This window comes from Solanum stenotomum, unplaced genomic scaffold, assembly GCF_019186545.1.
Source record: "Solanum stenotomum isolate F172 unplaced genomic scaffold, ASM1918654v1 scaffold1482, whole genome shotgun sequence".
In the NCBI taxonomy this organism is placed as follows: Eukaryota; Viridiplantae; Streptophyta; class Magnoliopsida; order Solanales; family Solanaceae; genus Solanum; species Solanum stenotomum.
In genome coordinates, this window is record NW_026023234.1 from 16,337 (window position 1) to 39,441 (window position 23,105).

The window sequence follows — 23,105 nt, forward strand, 5'->3', positions numbered from 1 at the left end:
TTTAAAAAAATCTACCCAAAAAAAATTCAAATATATATATATATTAATACATTTGAATTATTTATTGCCTACGACAACTAAAACGATATAAAAAAACTTGACCCGTAAAATAGAAGGGTTGATAGAAACGATTCACTCCCTTGATTAACTTTTATATGAGCATTTTAGAACATTAACATATATGTTGCTCAAAGAAGAAGTGTGAGTATACAATCCAACACTACTACTCACTTGACATGTTTCATTATGATATGAAAGAATCATGATGTCGATTATTCTTCTTATAAGACCCTTCACTCGAGAGTGTCAAAAATAATAATTCAATATGACCCAAATTTTGTGTGGCGATAATAACATATTCTATTTAATCTCATAAATAGAGATAAAAAACAATGTGTACGCAAATTTTATTTCTATTTCATAAAAATAAATAATTTTTTATTTGAAAGATCCTTGATTTATTAATTAAATATAAATAAATACTTATTATGTTGCTTCTTGCAGTGTTAATTCTCATATGTTATTGTTTTTTTGTCTCACAAAGAGGAACACATATTTTGAAATTAAAATATTTTTTGTTTTTTTAACTTTTACGTTTGAATTCATTTATATTTCAAGAGTTTCCATCTTATTAGTTTCTTCCTAAAGATCAAACATTATTTTTTCTTGTACATTAATGATTCGTAATTTGATTTTTGAATGAAGACTCCATAGTAAATGTCGTTATCATCGATTTATGTTCGTATTATTAAGTAAAATTCAATCAATATGTGCAATTTACCAAATAACTTAAAATAATCTAAAAAATTGAAAAATAAAATGGTTAAATCAGTTCATTGTTTTTATTTTCTATAGTTGATAATAATTCAACAACAATTAATTCCATTAAGCTATGTTATATATATTTCAAAAATTTAATATGCACTTATATTTAAAAAAAGATTCAAATAACACACGAAATAGCTAATTTTGAAATTAATACGAAGGATAAGAATTACTAATTTTGAAATTAATTTTAAAATAAGTGTATATCATATTTAACAAAAATAAAATTACGAAATAGCTTAGTCCAAAATCAATTATCGTTGATAACTTGTCCCCATCAAATGAGATTTGATTAAGTTAAACCATTAATTTCCCTTTTTCAATTTTTTTCATGAGTTTAACAGCATATTCCTTAAAAACTTATATATTCTTCTCGTTGTTTCTTTTTCTTTCATTTTTTTTTCTATACAATTCAATATCCTCCTTCAACACGATTCAATTTCGTCGTTAGATTCCAAATCTAAAATTAACACGGAAAAATAGTACAAAATCCTCTCTGAGAATCCAGAAAACCCTTTAATTCTTGATTTTCAGGTGAATTTTGTTACCAAGACTATATGTTAATCTTCAATTCAACAATACCCATTTCCATTTTCCAAGTTTTTAATATCTAAAAAACATATTTTTTGTTGATGGGTATGGTTTAATTCATGCCTTTAATTGAGTTGAGCATTTGTTTTGATGAATTCGTATAGAAAATTCCAAGAAACTAAGAAAAAATTTAAGATTTTCAGCTGGGAAAAGTTTATATTTATTTTGAGTTTATACCCGCTTGATTGAGATTTCTAACATTGTATTTTGCTTATGGTTATGCTGTTTGTGTTTTGCAGGTATTAGTTGACTGTGTTTGGACTTTTCACTTTTGTGAGGTTGAGGAGGAGGAGGAGGAGGTAATGGGATATGTCAATGGGCATGATTTAATTCATGCCCTTGAATAAGTTGAACATTTGTTTGATGAATTCGTATAGAAAATTTCAAGAAACTAAGAAAAGCTCATGATTTTCAGCTGGGAAACGTTTATATTTTTCTTGAGTTTATACCCACTTGACTGAGATTTCTAAGATTGTATTTTGCTTATGGTTATGCTGTTTTTATTTTGTAGGTATTAGTTGACTGTGTTTGGACTTTTCACTTTTGTGAGGTTGAGGTTGGGGAGGAGGAGGAGGTAATGGCATCTGTTGATGGGCATGATTTGAATTAGTTGAGCATTTCTTTGATGAATTCTTAAAGAAAATTTCAAAGAAACTAAGAAAAACTCATGATTTTCAGCTGGGAAAAGTTTATACTTATTTTTTTGAGTTGATACCCACTTGACTGAGATTTCTGAGATTGTATTTTGTTGATGCTGATGCTGCATACCTGTTTTTATTTTGTAGGTATTAGTTGACTGTGTTTGGACTTTTCACTTTTGGGAGGTTGAGGAGGAGTAATGGCATCTGTTGAAAGGCATTATTTAATTCATGGCCTCAAATTAGTTGCACATGTTTTTGATGAATTCATATAGAAAAAAGTTAGATTTTGTTGCATATTCAAGATTTTCAGTTGGACAAAACTTATAATTTTTTCAAGTTGATACTCACTTGACTGAGATTTCTGAGGTTGTATTTTGTGGATGCTGATGCTGCATGCCTGTTTTTCTTGTGAAGGTCTAGTTGACTGGTAGAGAGGTGTTTGGACTTTTGTGAGGTTGAGGTTCAGGAGGAGGAGGAAATGGCATCTGTTTCTGGGTCGAAAGGTGAGATTGATGAAACCTCTCCGGACATGTTGAAGAACACACCATCAAATATTAGGAGGTTAGCAGATGAGATTGAACACTTAGAGGGGAGGCAAAAGTACCTTGCTCAGACTAGAAGTCCGTCAGATGGTGGTGATGTTCGTTGGTATTTCTGCAAGATGCCTTTGGCAGTAAACCGTATGTTCTACTCATAGCTGTAAATGTTTTAGGTCCCGTGTTGGCATTCATATTTGCAAACTTCTCTAAAAGTTGTTTGAGTTCTTTGTTTTGATTGAATTTGAAATGTGAACTCCACATGTCATGTGTTGTGACATGTTGCTTTTTGTTTCTCTGTATGTTGAAGTGCTTGTAGCAGATGTACGATGTGGACATGTTTTTTTTTTTTCGGGGGAAGATAAGGCAGAATCAGAGAGTGACCAGAAGCTTGAAACAAATTTGAAAACCATTCCTTTATACATCATGTGGACTGTTTTTTTTCCGGGGGAAGTTAAGGCAGAATCAGAGAGTGAGCAGAAGCTTGAAACAAATTTGAAAACCATTCCTTTATGCATCATGTGGACTTTTTGGTTAGAGAGGAATAAGAGATCCTTTGAATACCAAATGCTTCATATTTATCTTGTTAGACGTTGATGCTTACAGAACTTAACTTTTAGTGTAGGATTAGGATGTGGTTATATCTCAAAATTTTGAGTTTTTTGAGTTTCTGGGGTTGTCACTTTTTGGCTATAGCTTGTAATCTTATGATGGACTTCTTCAGTAACTTCTTGGTACTTTATTGATAAAAACCTTGTCACAAAAAAAGAAGAAGTGGGAACAGAATACAATGGAATACCAACTAGTCTTGATTATGGTTTAGTTGTGTACTTGTGTTGTTGCACTTACATTCTTTCTGATGTTGTTAGGAGACTTTTTAGATTGGTGAGAGACTTGTATGTCAGTGTATCCTGTGAGATTTTAAAAATCCCTAGTTTTAGAGAACCAACAGACCCTAAATTACCTTAAAAGACGGATTATTAAAACAAATTAAGCTCGAATAAAGCTGAATGGATGTTGAAGATTCATATTGCCACCACCAAGTTTTGGATTGAAGCATAGTTCAGTAGGAAAAATTGAATTGAAATAGAAAGTCGTTAATGTATTGGCTCAAAGGAGTACAGCCACGTATTTGACTCATGGATATCTTTCCTCTTTGAGATTCTACCTTGGGAACAATCAATTGGAAAAGCAACTTGCTAGTTTATTCTGCTGTTTATCCTTACGCTGTTCATTATATGGTTCTGAGGGATTGTTGTCCTCCAAAATGTTGCATTCCTTTTGAACCCGACTACTGCAGCTTAAAAACATAAAATGTCTGGACTAAAAATTATACATAAGTTTTCTGAGTAACAACATTGTAGATTCTAAAAGCCAGCTATAACAGTAAGTTCAATTTGCCTAGATTTAGTGATCTTCAAAGGAGTTCATCATACCATCAGAAACTTTACTCTTGATGAGTCAGGTTGTACTTTCTGGTTTAAAGTGTATTCATGAGTCAGAATTCTCCGATAAGTTGCTGATCTTCTTTAAACTCGAGAGTCCAAATATTATAGATTTATCAATTGCTGTGAGCATGAGCTGTCATATTCGTGTATAAATCTAGGTTGTCCTTTGTGGATTTCACTTTTGCACAGAGCCTGCTGCAGCAGTCCCCAAAACAGAAGTAGTGGGAAAGGGTGATTACTTTAGATTTGGCTTGAGAGATTCTCTTGCAATTGAGGCTTCTTTCTTGCAGGTAATGTTTTCTGACCAGAGTTCTGTTTATTTGGATTACTTCTCATCTGTAAATAATTAATCTATGGCCCAGTCAGTATAACATTTGCTAGTACGTGATAAAGAGCTATTGCCCCATATTTGCTTCATTTCTGCTTGATTATGCAAAGTTCAAGCTTTTGTATAAAAATGGTCATCATGTACTGTCCGAAAGAATGGAAACAAAAAGAATATCATGGTATAACTTGTTTGGATATTACAATCTGCAATATTGTTTGTCGATATCTGCGGTATTAATTGGTTTGCCCTATGCAGAGAGAGGATGAGTTGCTTTCTTCTTGGTGGGAAGAGTATGGGGAGTGCAGTGAGGGTCCAAAGGGGGCACCAAATAGGTTCAATTCTGCATCAGAAATATCTTCTCCGGAGAGCTCTCAAGCACATGAAGATTTAGTTGAAGAAGAAAGAGTTGGGGTCCCTGTTAAGGGTGGCCTCTATGAGGTATCCTCTGTCCATTTCACTCTCTTTTTGGATGAATATTTTTTACTGCCTGTTAGTCCATCAAGGAAGAGTACTTGCCTTTTGTACTGTCATAATGACTCGTGAAACCAAAAAAGAACCTATTACACAGAATATAAACCTACTAAGAGGAGAGGGTTAAGACAAAATTTATAAAGATGTTCGCCGATGGCAAAGATCTTAGGGTAGAACATGTGATATCTGTAAATTATGCATGATGTAGCATGGACTATGTGGTTCTTGCCTAGGAATCTTATCTGGTTTGCGAATCTGGTTTCAACCTCTGCATACGAGATTAATTGGAAGGGGGTAATCACACCGTCAGAAAATAAATTCCTGAATAATGACTGTCATCACTCTGCAGGTAGATTTGGTGAAGAGACACTGTTTTCCTGTTTACTGGAATGGAGAAAATCGTCGTGTCTTAAGAGGTCACTGGTTTGCTCGTAAAGGGGGTTTGGATTGGCTTCCACTACGTGAAGATGTTGCTGAGCAGTTGGAGTTTGCATATCGCAGTAAGGTATTTGGCATCACTAAGAGTGGCACTTTTGGTTTATATCATCTGATGTTGACTGCAAAGATTTTTATGTAATTGGTGTTATCATCTTTTTTCTACATGTTCTGCCAAGGAATGTGTGACAGCATGTGGCAGATGCTGGACTCCCACTACTTACTGTCAAAAAATAAAATGCATTTGAAAATTTTACCTTGTTAGCCGTTTGTTCACTGATCCAATTGAACATTTCTTTTTTCATTTAATGTTTTATGCTCCTCATCTTTTTATGGATAATTCAAAATTTTCCCTCAGTAATAGTGATAAGTCTTGGATGGCTGCCACAGGTTTGGCATAGAAGAACCTTTCAGCCGTCAGGGCTCTATGCAGCTCGAGTTGATATGCAGGGCTTCATCCCGGTATTAGATTGCTGAATTTATGGAGCTTTTGTTTATATGCTTTTTCAGTTGTACTGCTAGTGATGTACTTGCTTGCAACAATGCAGGGACTTCATGCTATTTTCACTGGAGAAGATGATACTTGGGAAGCCTGGCTTAATGCTGATGCCTCTGGTTTCTCAGGTGCTATAGGATTTGGGGGGAATGGTGTTAAGCTAAGGCGTGGATATGCTCTTCCTCAGTCCCCGAAACCAACACAGGCACTCATTTTCTTACTATCAAATTTAATACTTCTGTCTGTTCTCTTCGTTCTGATATGAAGTTACTAGTGTTGGTTTCCTTTTTACTGGTTTGTGCTCATCTTCATAGCGTCCTCTTTCTTTGAGTGGACATAGAGGGGGAGACCTCATATGGTCTCCTTCTATAGTCTTGGATTGGCAATTCTCCCCTCATGGGATAGCTTTTGGGGTTGAGTTAGCCCAAGGTCCATTTCTTCGCGATAAGGAAGTTGTTTATATGCCTTCTGCTATAAAGATGATTAAGAGTGGAGATTGGCTTTTGGTCCATTAAGGGGCTTGATATTGGGGATTTAATCTGTTTTCTCTTGTTCCTCCTTGCTGAAATTGAACTCCTGTATCTGTTTCTTTTAGGACGAAGTACGTCAACAAAAGGAGGAAGAAATGGATGATTACTGCTCACAGGTAGGCCAAGTGCTTCTTGTTTACTATGTGAGTGTATGTGTTCTACTTCTATCACTTATCAATCAAATGGTATATGAGTATGGGGATACTTATTTTGTCTGGGCCTTAAAAAATGAAATCATCATTAAGTTGCCTGTTCCAAAAAAAAGAAAGAAAAAAAAGTAGCTATGATAGGCATCAGAAGTACTATGTTACTGGTACTTGGTATATTGGAAATTCATAAGATTCTTTTAGTTGGGAAGTTTTATTCCCTCAAAACTAAAATATGACCCGTCACTTTCTTTGCAAGATCAAGCTAATATCTTATTTTAACTTCTCGTTTCACTCAGTGGATTGAAATACTCCTTTCTATTTTAGCCGTAAAGGTTTCTGATTTATTTAGCTAGTTCAACCTCTTTATACGACCTCATGCTTTGTCCTTTTCCTATCTCTCCATCTATGTGCACATATTCAAATTATCTTTCGACACTGATGGTAGTATATGTGCACAGAAAGTAAAAAGGTTGATCGAAAATTCGAGTGGTTGAAGCTAAAGCAGCTACTTTTGAAGTAACATAATGAAAAGCAACGATGGGAGGAAAAGTCAGATTTGAGAAGAGGATTTCACACTTCTTTCTCTCATTTAAAACTGTCATCTCACACAACTCCTGAGTGATAAATGAGAGAACAGCCCATTTTCCTTCCTTTTTGATTACCTTCCTCGCATATGTATAAGACCGCATAAAATCAATTTCTAGAAAGGATTAATAATCCTTACTTGACGAACTACTCTTGTCCAACTCATTGAGGTGGTTCTATCCGCATGATATGTCTCTATCCATGTTCTTTAGAGTTCAGTAATTACCTGTTTAATCAATTTTTCCGTATCTTTGTTTTCCTTTGCTGATCAAGTTAGTTGAGATTAACCCTTCGGGGTGGCCCAGTGGTTTGGGCTTGGGACTTCCCTCTTGGAGGTCTCAAGTTCGAAACCCGTTGCCAGCGAAAGCAAGGGGTTTGCCTTCTGGATCGAGCTCGTCGCACTGGGCTTGCCTAGTGCGGTTTACCTCTCCTATGTGGTTTGCAAGCTATTGCATTGGAGTGGGGGCTTTTACCCTGTGTGCACCCAAAGGGTAGCGGCTACTGGTTTGCCTAGTCATCAAAAAAAAGTTAGTTGGGATTACTAATGTTTCCTTAAAAAAATGCATAAACTTGTTTTGTATACAAGACTCATCTTTTCCACTTTTTACATTCATTTGTAGAAAGGTCTCCTTTTAACTTCTATGATAACTTTGTAGTGCAGCCTGTGTAACTTGATACTGCTGTGTATAGGTCCCTGTTCGACATCTGGTGTTCATGGTTCACGGGATTGGTCAAAGGTTGGAAAAATCAAATCTTGTGGATGATGTTAGTGACTTCCGCCATATCACGTCAATCCTCGCTGAACGACACTTAACCTCATACCAACGTGGCACTCAGAGAGTCCTGTTCATCCCATGCCAGGTATTGCTTTCATAGTTGATCTTTTACATTTCTTAATGTGGTATACATTGTTATGAATGCATTAGGGGTCTTTTGGTTGAGGTTTTAGGAGATATAATCTCCACATAAAACTCAACATTGGTAATCCTCCAAAAAAAATTAAAGAAATCTCAACATTGGTTTATACAATATTTCTTTAGGATTGGAAGAGATTTATTTTCCACATAACAATCAGCATTAATTAATGCAACATTTGGTGATCCTTTGTGTTTCCTCATTAATAATACTTGTATAAGTTATGTGGGATAAAAGATTGAATAAGAAAGCAAATATTAATGATACATGGATTAATCAAGTCAATGAAGGTTAATATTGTAACATGGAATGTGAGGGGCCTTACTAATCCAAGAAATATGGTGAACAATTGGAAAGCGGATGTCTATTGCTTCCAAGAATCAAAGTTGAAAGGTGACATTAGGGATATTATCAAAGAATTATGGGCAAATAGGTGGGTGAAGTATGCATAATTGGAGGCCAGTGGTACCAGAGGGGGAATTATATTGCTATGGGATAGCAGAATATGGGAGGGAGGGATATGTGAGGCAGGTTCTTACTGTATCACCTGCAAATTGTTAGGCAAAACTCTGGATTTTTGTTGGCTTTTATCCAGATGTCAGGATGGAGAGGGAAGAGGTGTGGCTGGAACTGGGGGCAGTCGGAAGCCTTTTTAATGAGCCTTGGGTGATTGCCGGGAACTTCAACACAGTTAGATTTCCATTTGTGAAGAACTGTACTAAATTCAACAAAGCCATGGTTGATTTTTCTGAATTCATAGAGGAGATGGTGCCGGAGCCTGGAGGATATTCCATTGGCAGGTTGCAAGTATACATGGATAAAGGCCATTATATTGCCGCAAAACTTGATAGATTTTTGATTTCAGAAAGAGTGGGAAGTTTCCATTAGGAACATCAAGCAGTCAGTTCTACAGAGAGATACTTCTGACCACTGTCCTTTAGTTCTTGAATGTGACAATTGGGAGAGGTCAGATTATTAGTTCAAATTTGAAAATTGGTGGCTCCAGACAGAAACCTTCAAAAGATAGAGTCAAAAGTGTGGTGGGACTCTAGCATATGTGAAGGCAGGCCAGATTTCATTTTTAGCTTTCAAGTTGAAGGCTCTGAAGGGGAAACTTAAGGATTGGAGCAAAACTATACGGGGCAATATGGAAATGCAGAAACAAAGTATACTTAGTCAATTGACTAAGTTAGAAGAGATTCAAGACCATAGATTACTGACAGACGATGAGGCTTACTTAAGGGCTGCCCTGACAGTGGTGTTTGAGGAAAATGCGAAAAAAGGAGGAAGTGGCCTGGAGACAAAGATCAAGGGCTTTGTGGCTTAAAGAACGGGAGAGAAACACCAAATTTTTTCATAGAACCACAAACTGTTACAAAGGTGTAATACCGTTGATAAGTTTGTTATTAATGGGACTACCTTAGATGAACCATCAGAGATCAAAGGAGAGATTATCAAGTTTTACCAAAATCTTTACACTGAAACAGAGAATCCTGTCCTTCTGTAGTAAATGTATGCTTACTTGATCAGAGTGTCATTTATAACTGTAATTGCAACAGATGGGTTTGTAGAAAATGTTGATAATAATGATGAACACTAGAAGCATCTAAAATTAGTAAGTAAAATCATCTATTGGACATGTGATTTAGGTCTAGCAATCCGAGACCACAGGTGATCCACCCTCTGCTTAGGGGTCCTCCTCGAGATCGTAAGATGCAAAAGATAGAATAGGCCAAAGTGAGAGCACCAAGTAGGTATAATCACTGCTGTCTGTATTTGAATTTACATTGTTTGTGCTTAGTGGTGCTCGATGGAACTATTTCCAGTTATCGTGTTACTGCAACTCTAAAATTTGCTGTTATAGCCTTTCGATTAAAGCATTATCTTGTTACTTAAAAGTCACGTCTTTTTCCCCTTTGTCCCTCAGCATGTTCAAGTGTTTTATCTTTTGCATTCCTGTCATGTGATATTCTGGGGTTTTCTTCTTCATAGGTCTGTCCCTTGATCTGATTCCTGTTGATTTGTTCTTGTAAATTAACGCTATTTTTTCTTATGTTTCAACTGTGGGTACCACCAGTGGAGGAAGGGCTTAAAGCTTAGTGGTGAGGCTGCAGTTGAACGATGTACTTTAGATGGTGTACGGGGATTGCGCGTACTGTTGAGTGCAACAGTGCATGATGTACTGTATTACATGAGCCCCATTTACTGCCAGACTATTATTGACTCGGTACTTCTAATATGCTTTCTCCAGTTCAAGTTTTCCTCACTATCCTTTCTTCTTCCTGATGTTGCTTAGCTGTTGTGTTTGATTTGCTGCCTGGTTTCTTCTATTCAAATGTTCAAGTTGCACTTTTAATTTTGGAACTGATGTGTTGCTGGATTTCTTGGATTCCCTCAGCTTTGAGGAATCCATGTCCAGTTAATTTCTGTATTGCTGCAGTACCAGCTTGGTACTATCTGTTATTTAATAAAATTTATTTCTACTGATAAAAGAATGTTCTTACAAACCTTTTACTTCCGTTGCCCAAACTCTTTTGACTCTGGAGAATGAGGGGTCGTAATTCACATAATTGTTTTTATAGCTATATGGAGCACAAATTGGTAACTAAGTGAAAATTTGTATTCTCTGTAAAAGGTGTATGGCTATCTGGCCAAGCACCCTACGCGGTTACCTTTCTCATTAGATTTTTGGTTGTTGATTTTTTTTTTATATAAAAAAAAAAAGATTCCCATATGTCAAAACCGGTATTTTTTTTTTTGTTTTTTTTTTGGGGGGGGGAGATCAAGTAAAGTAGGATTTCATTAATCAACTATCCAGGGGATGTAATTGAAAAAACATAATGTAACTCCTACAGAGCAAATCTCCTTATAAATGCTCCTGGAACTAACAAAATCCAAAAGATCAGAAAAATTACTCCAAGCAAAAAGGTTTAGTAAACATCTAGATTTAAGTATTTATATGGGAGTTGAAATACCTTCAAAGTATCTCTGGTTTCGCTCCTTCCATATGCTCCATAAAATACACGAATATATCATCTTCCAATTGTCCCTAGTGGATTTCCTTACTCTTAATCCATTCCAAATAACAAAAACTTCCTTCGAGCTCCTAGGCATTACCCAGCTTGTACCAAAGGTACTGTTCAACAAATTCAACAAGCTCCTTGCTACTATACAATGCACAAATAAATGGTCTATATCTTCACCGTCTTCTTTAAACATGAAGCACCTACTGCAAAAACTATACCTCTCCTCCTTAGAACTTCTTGTGTTAAGCATGCTCCTTGAGCTGCCTGCCAGCTACAACATACCTAGGTTGGAGATTTTGTTCTCAATATCAATTTCAAAAGGTCTATCTTCAATGATATTGCTTCTATTAACCATTTCTTTATGCCACTCATTGACTGCAGCTTTCTTTACCTCTATTTTCCCATATCAACCTGTCTTTCTCTCCAGCTGATGTATCTGAATATTTTGAATATTGTCCGAAAGCTCTAGCATTTCTTCCACTTCCAAGTCATGGCATTGTCTCCTGGTTTGCATAACCTAATTTTAGAAATATAACTGTGTAATCTTATCAGCTTGTAACTGTGATGAATTGTGATTCTAGGGATCCCTGTTGTCTTTGAATGTGTTATGCATGTCTAATTTTCCTAAATCCTGAGATGGAAAAGATATGCTCAGTAGCATATTTTTTGTTTTTTGTTTTATTTATGAAACTGGCAACTAAAAAAAATAGCATTTGTATTTCTTTTCATGATGAAATCCTCATATACCACATAACTAGTGCCGACTCTATTATATATTGCAAAGAAATAGTTCCTTCTTAGAATGAAATCAGACACATGTAATCACTTAAAAAAAAGTATAACTGATCCTATTCTAAAGTATTTAATGAATAACTACAAATCATAAGAGTTACGTAGTTTGAGAAATTTTGAGTTACACAAATAATGTTTTTTCTTTTGATAATTAGTACTGTTGTATTCTTCAGCATTAGCCATTAAGGAATGCTGGCCGCCTCCAAAAAAATTACAAGGTAGTAAGGTTAGACTCTAAGCTTTACAGAGCACCTAAGAAATCTACCAGCTCATCTACTTCCTCTATAAAATTTCCTTTGCACCAAGAGAATGAAAACACTAAACAGTTCCATTTCACATCATGTATGGACTTGATCTTGTCTTCAAAACATCTCCCATTTCTTTCTTTCCATATTGTCCACCATATACTTGAAGGAATTATCCTCTACCATTTTTCCGGACTCTTGCTACCCCCTCTTTTCATCCAGCAGCTCATCAAGTCAGCAGTATGCTCAGGCATTATCCACTCAAGTCTTTGTGAGACTGAGGAACAGGTTTCACAATTGTGAAGTAAACTTGCAATGTAAAAAAAGATAGTTGTTCGTCTCCCCAGTCTCATTGCACAAAAAACATCTTGTCACTACTATTCTCCCCTTCTTCTGCAAGAGTTACAGAAATAATGTTGCTTCTATGTGAACTGAATGGGGTCTAGGCATGCAGGATAGAATGTATGCTGGAATAGAAATTTATGTGTGAAAAAAATCATGGTACTCTACTATAACTTCAGTGGTCGAAGATTCTGCTTATCAAAGCAACAATGACATCTAGTGGAGCAAAACTAAAGGCATTACAAATGATTCAACCAATTTTACCAAATAAGAATGACCAAAGGGTAAGGATACTGACACAATTAGAAATGACTCTATTAACCTTCCTGTGTGACTTAAGGTATGTTCAGGTGAACTGCATGACTTTCTGCAAAAGATTTGCTCCACTTGATTTGAAGGGCATTTTATTATGTTTTCTGAATTATTTCGTTTTCTGTTCATTTACCCCTGATTTAGGCGTGTCATTAATAATTGGTTTTAATATGTATGAATACCTCCAATCGCACCGATCTATGAGTTTTCAACCATGATGATTGAAGGTGTAACATAGGGACGAGGTAGACCTAAACTTACATTGAAGTCACAGTCTAAGAAGACCTACAATCTCTTGCAATCCATAAACATTCAGCTGAAAATAGAACACAATGGAAGCTAAATATCCATATAGGCAATGCCTACTAGCTGGAATTAAAACTTTTTTTTTTTTGATAAAGATAATGTTGTATTCCTCGGCATTAAGGATATGCTGGAGACCTCCAAAAATTGGTTTCCAACAAGAGAAAAAACAATAAGGCTAATAGATTACAAAGTGCCTATAAAATCCAAAATTTGTGCAGCTTCTTCTATCCCTTCCTCTTTACACCAAAATTTGTGCTGGAATTAAAACTTAGTCATGATAATATGGTAAACTTAGGTTCAACATTTGCTAGGATATCTATTTAGTTCAGAGATTTGTATGTCAGTAGAAACTATAGAAAACCTACAGTATTAATGAAATCCAAACTATTGAGTATTGGAAATGGAGTTGAGAGTTCATGTAGCTTGACCACAACTTCCTATGGGTTGAGGCATAATAGTTGTTGTCACACTTCTTCAAGGTCATTCTGTTTATTCATTTTAGCAAATTCATCCATTAATTTGTCTTTACTTCATATGATATGCATTGGCACTTCATTATGGTCTATCAATTGCCCACCTTTAAATTATTACTGTTTAGAGCTAATTGTTTATTCCATATTCAGGTCTCCAACCAGTTGAATATGTTATACTTAAAGTTTCTTAAGAGGAATCCCGGTTATAGTGGGAAGGTATAAAGATTTAACTGAATATGCAAAGTTTCCTTCTTATTTCTATAAGAACTTGATGTATACAGTTCAGAGTAAAGATACATACTAAAATTTTGTAAAATTCTCAGGTTTCTTTGTATGGTCATTCCCTTGGGAGCGTTTTGTCATATGATATCCTATGCCACCAAACAACACTGTCCTCCCCTTTTCCCATGGAGTGGATGTACAAAGAACAAAATGAGAATGAATTGTCTCAGCAGGATCAGAGCAACCTATCTTTAGACCAAAACTCTGCCTTAAGTTCAGATGATGAAACTTCTATTAGGGAGGGAAATAAGAGTAATCTGTCAGATAAAGACAAAATGAATGTAGAACCAAGTTTGTCAGAGTCTGTGGAAGATCATACTGAAGATTTTTGTCATCCTGTGGGCCCTCCTGCTTCATCAGACTCAGACGAACCCGTTGCAACCGATGATATCAGGCAACCTAATGATTCCTCAGCAAATGAAAATTCTCATGAAACTCCTATTGATGAGAGGGACACTATAAATGATGCCGAGAATGTGGATGATGGAATTGTTGAGTTTAATCAAAAGATTGATGAGGGAGTATCTGAATGTGAAAAAGACAAAACAATCAATTCCCTGAGGAAAGAGGTAGTGATATGTCATATTTTGCATGCATTTTTCATTATTAAAAATACTTTCTGTCTACTGAATTTTCTCCATCAATGAGACTGCTCCAGATTGACATGCTGAGAGCAAAAATCCAAGAATTAGACACCGAGTGTGTAAAGAAAGGTACAGCTAGACAAATAACCATTTATGGAGATTAGTTTTTAATTTCCCCTAACTTAGCATTTCTATTGTGTATCAAAGTAAATGGTCCTTATAAATTTCCTTTGGGATAGGATGTGTAACGGAAGCAGAAAATGGAGGAACAAACACAGCTACAAGAAATCAATCTATTCCTGAGGAAAGTGATTCAGCAAAGAGTTTTACCCCACAATTAAGATACACAAAGTTGAAATTTAAGGTGATACTTCTCCTTTGTAAGATGCAACTATTTTCTGGGTGTGTTTGGGCAAGTCTTGGTTTGATGTTGGAGCAGGACTTTCAATGTTCTTTAGAAACTCCTAGAAGAAAGTTATTGAGCTTATCGAAATCTTCATCTCTCTAAATGCTTGTATTATGCTTTCATCATTTCTTTAGTACAAGACTAGCAATACTCAATATCCTTTTTAAGTATGGTATGATTAACAATTTTCTTGGAATGCATTAACTGGCTTTTGATAATTTGACCTTTCGTTCTTGTGATTATTCTCCATTTGTTGGGTACTCCAAGACATCTTCTAACTTTGGCTGTTTCATTCTTTGGTTCTTTCATTAAAAAGGTTGATACATTTTTTGCTGTTGGATCCCCTCTTGGTGTTTTTCTTTCCCTCCGCAATGTTCGTATTGGGATCGGTAATTCTTCTACTGTCTATATTTAAACACATGCTGATTTCATTGCTTATTTGTCCTCTGAATCTTGTGGAGGCAGGGGGTATACTTTGTACTTTTGTGACAAATCTCTTGAAAATATTACCATAAGCCTGTAAAACTGTTGTCTGTTTGCTTGAATAGACATTTAGTGTTTGTTTCCATAGATCTAATTAGTAAACTTTTTGAAAAAAGGTAAATTGTATGAAAAACAAAGGAATACTCAGGAAGTATTCCAGTAATACCTACAATCAGAAATACAAAAGTGTTGCTGTACTCCTATGAACTCATAAGTAGTCTAAAATACTAGGGATATCCTCATCTTCACAAGGGTATTCATGTTTACACCAGAAATAGAAAAGAGCCAAACAATTCAGCTTCGTCTTATCCATAGAGCAACTCTTGTTCTCAAAACATCTCTGATTCCTTCTCAGCCAAATAGTCCACCAAATGCAAGCTGGGGCTATCTTCTATCTCTCCCTGTGCCCTGACTGATATCCGTCCCTATTCCAACATGCCAAAGCTTCCTCATGTTTCCTGGCATAGACCAATTGATGCCCCTTATATTGATGAAAATCTGCCAAAGTTTCACCTTCTCCTTACAGTGTAAAAAGAGATGATTTATTATCTCTGCTTCACATTCACAAAAAAGCATCTGGAGCACAGCTGAAGGCCCCTCTTCATACGGGTATCCTGAGTGAGACCGGCCTGTTTGCTATTTAGCCAAGTAAAACAGGCCACCTTGAAGGACACCTTAACTTTCCAGATCATTTTCCATTGCCAGTAGCTTGGTTGAGTGTGTGTCCTCTGTGAGTTTCTGTAAGCTGATTACTTTACTACTTACCAAATCTGCCGTATAAACCTAATCTTTATATATCACTCAGCCGAAAGATTTTCTTTTTAACTTCAGTAGCAGTAAAAAAATGTTTGTCAAATCCTTCTGGTGCATTATGTTGCCTTTAGTTCTGCAAGTTCCAAGAATCCTGTGGATGCTATAAACTCTGTATGTTGGCGGTGACTGGTGCCTTTTGATGTTTATAAGGGGTTAGTTCATTTTTTTTGTTGGTTCTAGGCAACTCGTGGGTGTTGAAATATGGCAGTTCTTCTCTTCTTTATATTAAAAAGATGGTGGTGCATCTGTTTCAGTTAGTTATCATTTCTTATTTCTGTTTTATCCTGGTATGACAGGCAAGAGGAAAGACTACTGGGAAGAGGATAATATAGTTGAAGAGATGCCAGCTTGTCGACAAATGTTCAACATATTCCATCCTTTTGATCCAGTGGCATACAGGTTTCATTGTTGTTATTGTTGCTAATTTTTGTCATCTTTTTTGTTATACAAGCTCATGCATGCTCGTTTCCTATTTCAGAATAGAACCACTCGTCTGTAAAGAATATCTCAACAAACGCCCTGTCATTATACCCTACCACAGAGGTGGGAAACGGCTGCATGTTGGTTTTCAGGTAAGGTCTCCATAGTTAGGTAATTAATGTGCTAGGTTCCTTCCACCATCTGTATTAATGTGCATCCTGATACTACTTGGTGCAGGAATTTAAAGAAGAAGTGTCTTTGCGCTCACATGCTTTTGTGAACAATATAAATACTGTAAAGGTGTGTTTTCTCCCCATTTGTTGATGTGACATTACATGCACAAAAGTGTGGTATGTTTGTAATTGAGATGATAAGATTCGATATCACTCATTAGGAAGTTCTATATGCTGTAATCTTGCTAAGGTTGACAAATGGAGAATTAAATAATCAGCTTATTACAAATAAAACTTGCTGATTGAATTTTAATTGACCTTAACAAAATAAGAGAACAGCTGTTTAAAGTATAGATCTGTGCATGATCTTTTAACATTATAAAGCACAGCTCGTAGAAGTAGAGATCCCTGTTGAACAGATAACTTGACATGGAAAATAATTATTTGTTTCGGTTTATATCAGCTTATTGTTGAAACCATGAATTGAATGACTTGGGTTATGCTTCTATAACCTGATATTCTCCTTTACTTCTCATACTGGAAACATGTCTTCTTCATCTAACTATTTTTTATGACATGCATTTTTTCTACTAGTTTGAAACTTCAATCCTGGATTAATTTACAGAAGATGGGTAGACTTGCTTGTTTTAGTGCTTAGCCTTTATTTGTGTGATTATTTTATGGTTTTAAATTAGGTATCGTGATGCCAATGAGTTATGGATATTAATGACACTTTGTGATTAGGTAAAGGTGATTACTCTTTGTCAATCAAGAGACAAGGATGGCGAAGATGGTAATAAAAGAAACCATTTCTTTTTTCGAGTGCTTTCTTCCAGTTTAGATTATAAAAGTTTCTCTTCCCTTTTCTCTGTGACAGAAGCTATCATCTCTAAATCAAGCTGGAGCCTTTCCCCTCACCCAACAAACACCATTTACCTTTCTATCTGTCTAGGTAATTATGTCACTTTCTTGCAGAGGGTTCCCAAGAGTCTCAGGAGATAGAAGAGAGGTCATATGGCTCAATTATGATGGAGAGATTAACTGGAAGTGAAGATGGTCGAGTAGATCATGTTTTACAAGTACGTTCATTCGCCAGTAGACCTTCAAACAGTTGTTCTATTTACGTTATATCTTTCCAGTTTCTACTGCAATTGAAGGCTTAATATTCTGTGTTACATGGCTATTCTTCTTGCTCTTTCTACCCTTTCATTGTTTTCCTGTAGCTGTAGATGTTCATATTTATGTGGGTGATTGTTCAGTATGCAAATTGGTGTTATTCAATACATAGATAGCCCCCTTAAACTTGGCACGAACTGCCAGTTAGACACCTCAACTTTCTTAGTGACCATTTCGACACCTCACTTTACAGAGGTGTGTCTTGAGTACACCTTGTGTTGACATGGCATATTGTTTGTTTTACACTAATATTTGAGCACGTGAAAAGCTTAAATTATGTTTTTTCTCTTCCTTTTGTTCAAAAAAATTTCACCTTTCTTCTCCATAGACTTTTCCAAAAAAAATAATCAGGAGATCAGTTCAAATGGGTCTATACATTTTCACCATTGATGACAAAAACAAGGTGGAAAAGTGAATTTTCCAGCTATAAAAAAGCATGTAAAATCTCTTATGATTAATGCTGATCATTTCCGTCGATTTAATCCCTGTCGGTAATGGGCAAGATTGGAGAGTAAGGAGGGTTTCCCCTACAATCACTTCTCACCGAAAATAGAATTTCACCTGTTCTCCAGGACCCCAGCGGAGGAAGGTTTTGGTCAAGATTAATAGCACTCGTGGTTGACTTGAAGGCATAGAATTTATGACAGAAGAATTCCACCATCTTCTTTCAGCATGTGTCGGGAAAACTGAATTCTTAACTTTTATGTTACACACAAAAATGGAAGTACGACTCTTGTTCTCATACTAATCATTAGATAAAGATCATCAAAAGAAGCTTTTCCATAATTTTAGAAACTTTATAAATTACGATTACAGTAAGGAATCAAGTCTTAAAAGCTTACGAGCATGAGGCATTCCACCGTCTACTAATCAGATTTTGTGCTTTACTGTCTGTGCATATTGTGAACTTAAGTTCTAATGTCCAGCAAACTGAATCAAAGGTTTTTTTCCTTTTTGAAATCCACATGATTTCGTGTGTGTGTATATATATCATTAGGTTCTTACTATGTGTTCCTTTTTAACACCTGGCAGCTGACAGTGTCCGTGAATGAGTGTATATATTTTAACTCACCAGTCGCAATGGCCTTTTGTTCTTTCTTTTTGCAGGATAAAACATTTCGGCATGCATACATTTCAACCCTTGGAGCACACACGTAAGTATCCTTATCAACATAAGAGGGTTCATTATGTCAGTTGCATGTCTCCCCTAAATAATGATTGACAGGCATGTTTACCCAAAAATCTCTCATGTGCAAATGAAGAAAATGGTGAGATATGAAGTGTTTCAATGACAAAAATCTTCTCTGTGTTCATAGTGTCTTTTCATACTGCAAAGACTTCGGTAGGGGTAGGATCTCCTCCCCATACCCCACTTGTGAGATTCGCTGTGTATGTTGTTGTAGTTGTAAGACTTGTATGATATGCAAAGTGACAGGAATTGTGGAGGAGTTTGAATTAAGTAATTCAGAGACAGAAGTGCTTAATGGTTATGTGGTTATGGTAGTTCAACCCGTGTCAACTTACTCCACTTCTTAATGCGCCTTTCTTGGAATTTCCACTACTTCTCTCTACAAGTCTCCTCTTGTTAGGGAACTCTGTCAAATCTTTCCTTGTCGTAGTCGACTTTTCTGTAACTCAATATAGTTTTTATGCAATAGAGAACCCCACTAGACTCATTAATTAAAGCTTTAAAAAATATGAATTCCCCTGCTTTCTGGTTGTGTCAATTGAACTTTCTGGAAGCAAAATTTGTCCAGGACGATTTTGATGTTGGCAAGAAATGCATGTTTAAGTACCATTCTTGTCAATCAAAAAATCGGTGGAGCAAAAAGTTTGGTCAATTTATCCTAGAAGTTCTTTCTTCCTTGTCATCCTAGTTACCTACTATTCTTGAACTAGATAATGCATTACATTGAAAGTCAAGAGAATGAGTTGTTGTTTAGTTCAAGAACTAGTTCAGAGATTTAGTAATAATGTAGGGATACAAAATGTTGTGTTATTTACACAGAAATAACATTTGTAATTTAAGTTGTGTTGCAAAACAAATGTCTTATTAATTATGCTGAATATTATGCCAGAATTACTTTTCCTGATGCAGCTAACCAAAAAAAAACCTTCGTGTACTTTCAATCTTTTGGAGAAAAGCAAGTTCAAATTGGTTTTCCTTGTTTGGACAATGTTTGGTTGAGATTGAAAAACGAGTATTTGAAGTTCAATTTTTTTAAAAAGAATATTTGCAAGTTGCCATAATGTTTGGTTGCCATAGTGAACACTACTATTTCACTTGAAATACTCATCATTTCAACTTCGAATTCCCTATTTCAAGCTGATTATTGGAGCTTCTTGAGTCATAACCAACATTTCTTTTGAATAAGCCTGGTATACTTGCATCTTTGCCAGCCTTTCGACATCCGTAGACAACTCCATCGAATTTAGAGTTGTCAATAGTCTCATATATTTAAATGTCAATTTGTTGCAGTCTTCTGTATATATGTGAAGAGCTTTTAAGAAGTCTGAATTCTGTCTTGACCTTACAATTAGCGCTTTTATTTTAAGCGGTATGGTGTAGTTTTTACTCCAACTTTTTTGGTTAACTGTGGTGTCTTGACCAATTTATGCACATCTCGACTAATCTATTTTGTACTTGCTACCTACTACCAATATAGGTATTGGGTAACCTATCTACCTAGGGTTTGAAGAATAGTAAGAGATCATCTATGGTTATTTCGTATCTGCTGGGATGCGAATCCAGATTGCCTATGGCTCATTTTGTAATCCGTTGCAGATAGTTTTGTTTGTGAGACATGGCAGGTCAAAAATGCTTGCCAACCCATAGTACTATATTGCTTCGTGGATCTCATCTCTAAGGCAGCGTTTGATCAAGATTTTCCATTTGTTCTATGGTGTATTCAATTCTTTAAAAGGATTTAACATTTTGCAGGAATTACTGGAGAGATAACGATACAGCTCTTTTTATGCTGAAACACTTGTATCGGGATATACCAGAGGATTCCTACTCGTGTAGTGAACCTGTGGAAGGAAGTTCAAAGGATGATAGAGACACAGAGAACTGGCGTGATCAAAGAGAGGAGGCTGATGAAGAATTCCCATTAACATTTGCGGACAAAGTAACTGTGAAAAGTTTTTCTCACAAAGCCCGGAGAACTTTGAAGTGGTGAATCATGCTGATCTCTTTTGACTAGAGGTGCAGAAAAACACCAATTCTGGAGTTATGTCACTTCAACACTAATCAGTAAAAGCACAAGATCTTTTTATACCAGAGCTCAAACGAGGAGTGTGTTGAAGGTACATCTTCCTTGTGCAATGCTCAAGCTGTTGGGCTCATTTCTGAAGCGCGGTCAGGAAATACCTTATACTGTTTCAGAATCTGATGTAAACGAAGGTATTTCTCCGCATCTGTGATCTTTAACCATCTCCTGTAAGACTGATCTCCGTCCTGAAAGGAAGACGAGAAACATAAGATCGATCCTCCAGTGTATACAGTGAAAAAGGATATGCTCATGTGACTTGAGCCGGTGTGTGAATACTTGTTTTTAGATGTGAATTTCTGGCACTAAACATGTAAATATATGTAGCTGTTAGAAAGTGACAATATGCCACTTAGTTTATGTATTTCATTGTCATTTTCCTCTTTGGACATTTTCCTAGTTCATTTTCACCCCTCCATTCTTCTCGTTATCGTCTCGTACTTGTAGCTTGATCCCTAACCAACCGCCACAAGCGGGCAGGAAATTGATGTGGTGGAGACTCAAGTCGAGGCGATGGATTACTATCACTATAGATAGATGCTCTAATAGTGATATGCCAACAAGGGTTTTCACTTTTCATGTAATTGAAAAATGGCCTCAACATCGACAAGTGGACAAGTAATAAATCATCTCATTAAGGTATAATAACTATAGTAAAATTAAATTATTTTTAAATATGAGAAGTCATCATCATTTTAGGTTTAAATTAAAAATAAAAAGTATACAATAACAACAATCTATACTATACTTAACCCCTCCATCTATGGATTGATCTTGAGGAACAAAATTTACTTAAAACAACTTAAAGGCATGACCCAGTTTGAGTTGAAATACCAACCGATGTCTAGTTATTGTTATAGAAACACTAAGCTATTACTTCTCCAGACCAATTAAAATATAACAATTGCGATCTACTTTGATTCAAAAGAAAGGCAAAGGGCTTGACAATCTTATGTTCTTGAATTTGATAACCATGTTTCGACTAATCTAACATCCCACTCTTGGGGGCTAAATAAGGTTGTTTGACTTTGGTTTGGTACGGGTTGATTTTTTAAAATGCTTGTAAGAATTTCGTCTAATTAAACTTGATATTATTCGATTTCGTTTATTTGATTTTGTAGCTATGGTTTTGTCTTATTTGAATAAATAATTATATCTTTCCTTTTCGTATTTAAGAGCTAAAAAAATATTAGACAAAACATTAAATTAAAAAAAATGAATTCTATTACTTCTAATTTTCTAAATAGTGCGTTAAAGGATAAACATAGATAGACGTAATTATGTATGAACTTGTGAGCTGGATTACTATCGGTTCTAAAATAATAAAAAAATAATGCAAAATAAAATCTATAAGTGATAATAGTGATTTAAATTGGATTAGATTTTTTATATTAAGAAATTAATTTAATTTAATTTTCCCATCATCATAATTTTTCGTCAGAAATTCATAGAGCAATGACATGAGAAAATACTATCTATTTTTCATATTTCTATTAATGAAATATGCTTTGGGTAATGATTATATTTAATAATAAAGATAAATTGGGAGCTAATCAGTAAATTATCTTTTTTATTTTTTTTCAATCTGGCGTTTAATTTTAATGTAATGTTGAGTAAAAGTGGACAGAAGGAGTATGAGCCAGTTTTATCAAATATAATTTGATAAAAAATTGACAAAAAAGGGCAAAATATACTAAAATTATGTGAAATTGAATAAAAATTTCCTTTGTTAATAGTTTGGTCTAAAAATGGCCTATCGTCAATAATTTGATCCAAAATATTCTTACCGCTAATAATTTGATAAAAAAATGTATCTATTATTACTTAATAGGTGAAAAATGTTGCTAATAAATAGAGTAGTATATTATTTCTTTTTCTCTTTAAACTCATTCTATTCCTAATAAAAATGTCACTTTAAAGAACCTTTCTGTTCGATTTCATATTCTTTTTTTAAAAAAAAATTACTTTAACTAATAAATAAATAGCAAGTAATTTATTTTTCTTCTTAGTCTCATATATATATATATGATTATAGTAAACTCGTGATTAATTT

The 23,105-nt window shown here is 35.3% G+C and overlaps 1 protein-coding gene across 2 annotated transcripts; it reads left to right on the forward strand.

Moving 5' to 3' along the window:
• The first annotated feature begins 1,655 nt into the window (after positions 1-1,655).
• LOC125850185 (phospholipase SGR2) lies at positions 1,656-21,434 on the forward strand. Of its 2 annotated transcripts, XM_049530065.1 has the most exons (22): positions 1,656-1,715; positions 2,478-2,737; positions 4,231-4,331; positions 4,625-4,807; positions 5,190-5,345; positions 5,666-5,737; positions 5,824-5,979; positions 6,370-6,417; positions 7,726-7,896; positions 10,028-10,177; positions 13,597-13,662; positions 13,770-14,297; positions 14,387-14,441; positions 14,552-14,676; positions 15,035-15,107; positions 16,311-16,413; positions 16,493-16,586; positions 16,672-16,734; positions 17,352-17,400; positions 17,583-17,686; positions 18,891-18,937; positions 20,725-21,434. In XM_049530065.1, exons 2-22 carry the CDS (start codon positions 2,536-2,538, stop codon positions 20,960-20,962), a joined length of 2,784 nt encoding a protein of 927 aa, XP_049386022.1. In that variant the 5' UTR covers positions 1,656-1,715; positions 2,478-2,535; the 3' UTR covers positions 20,963-21,434. The 2 variants fall into 2 exon arrangements, 1 of the variants encoding a protein (XP_049386022.1); XR_007444751.1 differs by lacking the exons at positions 1,656-1,715; positions 18,891-18,937; positions 20,725-21,434 and having other exon boundaries at positions 2,472-2,737; positions 17,303-17,400.
• Positions 21,435-23,105: the final 1,671 nt, after the last annotated feature.